This window comes from Eimeria acervulina, genomic scaffold (genome assembly GCF_000499425.1).
Source record: "Eimeria acervulina Houghton genomic scaffold, Eah_scaff412, whole genome shotgun sequence".
Classification (NCBI taxonomy): domain Eukaryota; phylum Apicomplexa; class Conoidasida; order Eucoccidiorida; family Eimeriidae; genus Eimeria; species Eimeria acervulina.
In genome coordinates, this window is record NW_013549823.1 from 2,620 (window position 1) to 9,259 (window position 6,640).

General features: G+C 48.3%; 2 protein-coding genes across 2 annotated transcripts in view; one reads left to right on the forward strand and one right to left on the reverse strand.

Moving 5' to 3' along the window:
- Positions 1–333: 333 nt before the first annotated feature.
- On the forward strand, positions 334–1,316 carry EAH_00037340 (hypothetical protein, conserved; the record flags this gene model as incomplete). Its single annotated transcript, XM_013395529.1, has 2 exons — positions 334–435; positions 783–1,316. The coding sequence occupies 2 exons, from the start codon at positions 334–336 to the stop codon at positions 1,314–1,316; spliced, it is 636 nt and encodes a 211-aa protein (XP_013250983.1).
- Positions 1,317–3,575: 2,259 nt separating this feature from the next.
- EAH_00037350 (hypothetical protein) overlaps positions 3,576–6,640 on the reverse strand; it is a gene marked incomplete at both ends in the record, with an annotated part of 3,790 nt that continues 725 nt past the window's right edge. Inside the window, 3 exons of the mRNA XM_013395530.1 lie at positions 3,576–4,006; positions 4,614–5,046; positions 6,393–6,580. Of these exons, the coding sequence (XP_013250984.1) occupies positions 3,576–4,006; positions 4,614–5,046; positions 6,393–6,580 (1,052 nt within the window). The remainder of the gene's footprint in view (positions 4,007–4,613; positions 5,047–6,392; positions 6,581–6,640) is intronic.

The following is a 6,640-nucleotide window of genomic DNA, read 5'->3' on the forward strand; positions in this document are numbered from 1 at the left end:
GCAGGAGGCGAGTGTGAAGGAAAAGATTAAAAAATTATCCTTTTTTGTGTTCGAATGAAAAGTAAAGTTTAAATACATTTAATTCAATGAATTTTTGACTTAATATTTGAACTCTCCCTCAGAAAATGCCGGCTGAGCCATGGCTGTACATACAATTGCATATAGTATACCGACAGGGGCTCCGGCGTTTCTGCAACAGAGGAAGGTAGAGGAATATGATGGATTGTTTTTCTTCGTGAATCTTTTGCATGAGTTTTTTGTTTAAATTAAATTTATTTCTTGCATTTGTCTGCAGCTTTCCTCTTTTCTTATCTCCACAGAGAAGAATTCAAAATGAGCCTCTCACCCAGCGAACCACCGAGCAATGATGCACATACACCCGAAACGACGGCTGAGGCGCAGCCGGACGAAGATTCTCTTCGGAGCTGGTTTTGGGTGATTACTCATTATGATCCTATACTTTTTAAAACGACCTTAAAAATATCTTTTAAATGACACAAAAATCCTTCATGAAATCCTCTTAATACCCTCATTACTCGGCTTGCCGTGTGGTTGCATTTCGGGTGTCTCATCAGCTCAAAATCGACAGCAGAAACTCTTGCATTTGTTGCATTTCACTTATGAATTCAAGTGGAAATATATTATATTTCTACTTCCTGCATCAGCAGGGACAGCAGCAGCAGCTAGTTCATGCCTTCTATTGATTGTATTGACGCACAGACACACGATTATTATTCTGTAAGAAATAGGAAAACGCTGCTGCTTTTTTGTGCTTCTTGCAGGCACCACCTCTACAGAGTCCCCAAGAACAACCCATTTATATTGCCTGCGGAATCGCCAACATTTTGGTGCCTTGTGGAGTAGGAGCTATAATCAGCGGATTGGTTACGAAGAAGCGTTTGCTGCTACGTTCAGGTCTGCTGCAGCTGCTGCTAATATTCGTCGGCGTAGGAGCTATTTGTTCTATCGTATACGGCGTTAGCATGCTTATGGCAGCAGCAGCAGTAGCATCAGCAGCAGCAACAGCAACAGCAGCAGACGAAGAAGACAAGGAAGCACCACTTGAGCCGCAGGAGATACAGCAGCAGGAGCAGCAGCAGGAACAACAGCAGGATCAGCAGCAGGAGCAGCAGCAGGAAGGCCATGGAGAGCAGCAGCAAGACGAACAAATCGATCAGCAAAGCAGCGAAGAATCTCTACAAAGACACATCACAGAAGACCCAATACCATATACAGGCCTCCAATCAAGAGTGCAGCATCAGCAGCTGCAGCGCGCCGATCTCTGCATTCTCCCCTCAGAAGACTTCGTGCAGTAGCTCCAGTTGTACAGGCACGAACACCTGTACCAGCAAGCCAGCTAGCTGGCTAGCTAGCTAGCTAGGACCCAGCTAGTTAGCAAGAACGTTGATGGCTAGCTGGCTAGCCGCGCTAGCCAGCTAGTTAGCCAGCCAGGTAGCTAGCTACCTTGCTAGCTACCTGGCTAGCTAGCCGCTAGTTAGATAGCCAGCTAGCTAGCTAGCTACGTGGCTAGCTAGCTAGCTAGCTAGCTAGCTAGCCAAGTTTGTGTTTGTGAATTTGCTATTCAGAGAGGGCGATAACCGCCCTGCAGTTGTGCACTGCATACTCTCTCCCCTCCTGTGCAACTTGGGAAAGGGTTTAGAATTTAGGGTTTAGGGTATAGGGTTTGTTTCAGCAGGCACCTCAGAAGGCGTTATATGCTGGAGCCTGCGCTGCTAGCTAGCTAGCTAGTTAGCTGCACACTTAGCTATCCACATAGCTAACTGGCTAGCCATACAGCTAGCTAGTCATACACCTAGCTAGCCACGTAGCTAACTAGCTAGCCATATAGCTAGCTAGCTAGCCATGTAGCTAGAGATATAGCTAGCTAGCCACATAGCTAGCTAGCTAGCCATACAGCTAGCTATCTAGCCATATAGCTAGAGACATAGCTAGCTAGTAACATAGCTAGCTAGTAACATAGCAAGCTAGCTAGCTAGCCATATAGCTAGCTAGCTGCATAGCTAGCCAGCTAGCTAGCTAGGCGTCGCTGCTTCTTTGTTCATCTGCACAGCGACGAGCCAGACGATGTCAATTCAAATTAATTAAATAAGCGGAATTAAATTAACTAAATTAAATTAATCCAATTAAATAAATATAATTAACTAAACTAAATAAACGAGTTAAACTAAACAAATAATTAGTTAATTATTTTAATTCCACTAAACATTAAACTAAATTAAATTAAATTAAATTAAGTACAGTTAAATAATACGAAATCAACTTCTTCTGCCCACATGCAATAACAAAGAAAGCTGCACTCACCAACCTCCACAGGGCCCTCAAGGGTACCTCCCCATAGAATGAAAAGGGGCCCCCAGAGGGCCTTCGGGGGCCCCCAAGGCTGGCTACCCTTGGGGGGCCCCCTGGGGGCCCATAGGATAAAGAGGGGCCCCCAGAGGGCCTCTGGGGGCCCCCAAGGGCAGTCCCCCATAGGGTAAAGAAGGGCCCCCAGAAGGCTAGTGGGGGCCCCTGGGGGGCCCTAATGTAGCCCCCATGAAGTTCCCTAATGGCTCCCTTGGCTACCCAGGGGCCCCCTTAGATCAATACACCTCAAAATTGACCCTTGGGGGCCCCCGAGGATAGCCACCCATAGGATAAAAAAGGGCCCCTGGAGGGCCCCATGGGGGCCCCCAAGGGTAGTCCCCCATAGGGCAAAGAAGGGCCCCCAGAGGACCCCGTAGGGCCCCCTAAGGGAGCCACCTACAGGGTTTAAAGAGGTCACGAGGCCCCCTAAGAATAAAACCCTCACAGGGTTTAGAAAGGCCCCCAAGAGGGGGGCCCCCATAGGATTAAGAGGGGCCCCCAGAGGGTCCCCAGGGGCAGACCCCCGCAACTCTAAACCCTAGAGGGGCCCCCAGAGGGGCCCCCTAAGGGCCCCTAATGTCTAACCCCCGGAGAGCCCCCTTAATGCAATTAGCTGGTGGAGGGAAAGCGGGTGTCTATGCAGCTGCATGAATATATTTAAAGCGTCAAGAAAAAGAAAACTGCTGTAGAAGCGGAAGCAGCGCGAAAGCAGCAAAGACAGTGCTGCTGCTGCTGCTGCTTCTGGTGCTGCTGCTGCTGCTGCTCTTCATGCTGTTGCTGCTGCCGCTGCTGCTGCTGCTGGGGTGCTGTACTCTGCACAGCTGGAAGAGATACACCGGAGAAGAAGCCTCCCATACACCATACACCCCACCCCAGGGGTAGTCAAGTATTGAAGTACAATCATTATTAAAAGACAAGGAAGAAATACTTTTAAATATAAAAACCCCACATATAAGCAAACAACTTCGATTATTATTAACCCTAAACCCTAAACCCTAGAAGAGACAAAGACGTAGAAGGGCCCAGCAATACAAATGATGCTACTAGATAATCCTCTGTTGCTACTGATGTTGATACTGTCAATGCTGCTGCTGCTGCTGCTGCTCTTTTTCAATGCACCCCTGCAAACGGAGCATCAGCAGCTGAAGCGGCAGCAGCACCATGAGCAGCAGCAGCAGAAGAAAATGCGGGACTAGACCTCTTCTTTATGTTTATGTGCCGATCTGCTGCTGCTGCTGCTGCTGCTGCTGCTGCTGCTGCTGCTGCTGCTGCGGGAGGTGTAAAATGCAGTTAATGCGCAGCAGCAAAATGATGATTCTGCGATCTGCAAAGTCATGTGAAAATAAATTAATATAAGCCAGAGGATTCTCTTTAACCTCCAACTCGTTGCTACTACATCTACTACTAGTACTATTACTGCTGCTGCTGCTGCTGCTGCTGTTGTTGTTGTTGTTTTTGCTGTCAGCCCATTCTTGTACTTGCCGGAGTAAGGGTTTGAGGAGTTTTTTGATGAGAAGTTTGTTTGCTTTTTTTGCTGCACTTTTAATGCCGACGGGTTTATCTTTTAATGCGGATACACCTTGAAGAAACCAGTATTGAAAGAAAGGGAATTCAACAAAGCGCCTAGGGGCTGTCACCTCCCCTGTAAATGCATGCACACAAAGATAAAGCAGCAGCACAAATACTTATCTTTCATCCTCCTTGCTGCTGCTCATGCTGCAGGAGCAGCAGCAGCAGAAACCACAGCAGCACCTGCACAAGAAGATATAGCAGGTGCTGCTGTTGCTGCAAAAGAAGCAGCAGCAGCTGCACCGTCAGCTACGACAACAACGGAAGAAGCAGCTCCGATCTAGCAGCAAGGGCAGCAGCAGTAGCAACAGCAGCAACAACAGCAAGAACAGCAGCACCATGAAGGGCAGCAGCAGCAGCAGCAACACGAAGGGCAGCAGCAGCAAGAATGGCTGTACCGCAAAGCATCCGGAAGGTGATTGGAGTGTGTCTTCTGTTTCCTGTTGTTGCTGCTGCTGCTGCTCCTACAGCAGCAGCAGCAGCAGCAGCAGCAGGAGTTGGGTTTGTTATTGCTGCCATTCTTTTCTGCAGCGCAACAGCCTTCTGCTCCTCTGCTACCCACCGCAGCAGATTTTTAATAAGATCTTCTGCATGTACAGCACTTGTCCTATAAAAAGATTTAAATAAACGAGAGCCCCCAGCAATAAAAGGAGAAGAGACAAAGGAAGCAACAGACCCACTACGACTTAGAGAAGGCTGCTCCCCAGCAGATGCAGCATCGCTTGCTGCTGCTGCTGTTGCTGTTGCTGCTGCTGCTGCTGATTCGCCTGCAGTACTTCCTTCTGCTGCTTCTCCTGCTGCTGATGATGATGATGTGGACTCTGCGCTGCACGTAGCATTCTCTACAGCAATACCTGCTGCTGCTCCTGCTGCTGCTGTTGCTGCTGTTGATGCTGCTGTTGATGCTGCAGTTGATGCAGGTGCGTCTGCTGTTTCGCCGGAGGCTAAGGAGGCACTGTCAGTCCTTGCTTCTTCTGCTGCGGCTGTTGCTGCTGCTGCTGTTGTTGCTGCAGCGGCTGTTGCTGCTGTTGCTGCTGCTGCTGCTGCTGCCTCACGGGGGGCCCCCTTAGAGACCTCCTGCTGGGCCCCCATGCGATTTGCAGCAGCAAATATCTGCAGAGGACAACGAAGAGAGATATAATAAAAAAAATAAAAACCAAGAGAGAAGACAAAAAGGATAAATAAACAATAAATAAAAAGTAAATAAAGAGGAGGCAAAATAAATGAAGAGAAAAAATAAACAAAGATGAGACGACAATAAATAAAAACGAAAGGAGACGCGGAAACAAACAAACAAAACAAACAAAGAGACAGACAACGAAGGAGATGCAGCAGCAAGAGACAAACAAAAACAAATAAAATAAACAAAAATAATCAAGACAAAGATATTCAGAAAATATTTTTTTTTCATACCGGGGAGACCTTCTGAACCCACTCCGCGACAACAGACGAACTGCAGCACTTGCAGCAGCAGCTGCAGCAGCAGCAGCTACTGCTGTTGCTGCTGCTGCTGCAGCAGCTGCTGCTGCTACTGCTGCTGCTGCAGCTGCAGCAGCTGCTGCTGCTGCTGCTGTTGCTGCTGCTGCTGCGGAGACAGTGAGGATCTGCTTTACACTGCGTAAACGATAAGTCAGGAAGAGATTTCTCTTGATGTCCCCAAAACAAAACTAGACGCTGTCCTCTAAACAAATAATAAATAATAAAGCAGCAGCAAACAAAGCAGTAGCGGCAGATAATGAAGAGGAGGGGCATCAGAAGATATTTAGCACCAACAGCAGCAGCACCAGGAGGAGCAGCAGCATATAATCAGCAGCAGCAGATGATGATAAGGGGTAGCAGCAGATAAATAACAGCAGCAGCAGCAGATAAACATCAGCAACAGCAGATAAATAACAGCAGGAGCAGATAAACATCAGCAGCAGCAGAAAAACAACAGTAGCAGCAGCAGATAAACAACAGCAGCAGCAGCAGATAAACAACAGCAGCAGCAGCAGATAAATAGCAGCAGCAGCAGATAAACAACAGCAGCAGCAGCAGATAAACAGCAACAGCAGCGGCTACCTTTGGACAAGTTGTTTTAAAGTAATTCCTTCTTCAAGTGGGGGCCCTAAGAAGCGCCCGAGGACGGAAGCAACGCAATAAAAAACCTCAGAAGCAGATATATCTTTTAGTCTGCAAAATGTTTCACCTAGGAGGCCTTCATCAGCAACACAACTCAGAAAGACAACTTCACTTGGATGAAGATCAAGAAACTGCTGCACTTCCTCCAATACTCGCATCTACACCGCAGCAGCACAAGCAGCACATCAGACAGCAGCAGCAGCAGCAGCAAATGCAAAGGCAGCAGCAGCAGCATATATGCTCTAGAAGCAAAGATGCATCGTCAGCATTTTCAGCAGCAACTATACAAAAGCAAAAAGGCTAAAACACCAAATGCAGCAGCCAGAAGCCAGAACCACCATACGCAGATTCAGCGCTGCAGCAGCAGCAGCAGCAGCAGCAGCAGCACTAACACAAGCAGCAGGAGCAACTTCATCACCAGCACCAACAGCACTATCACAAGCAGCAGCAGCAGCACCAGCATCAGCCTCATCCCCAGCAGCAGCACCCGCAACAACAGCAGCATCCGCAGCAGCAACCACATCCGCTGAAGCACCCGCAGCAGCAGCAGCAGCAGCAGCAGCAGCAGCAGCAGCAGCAGCAGCAG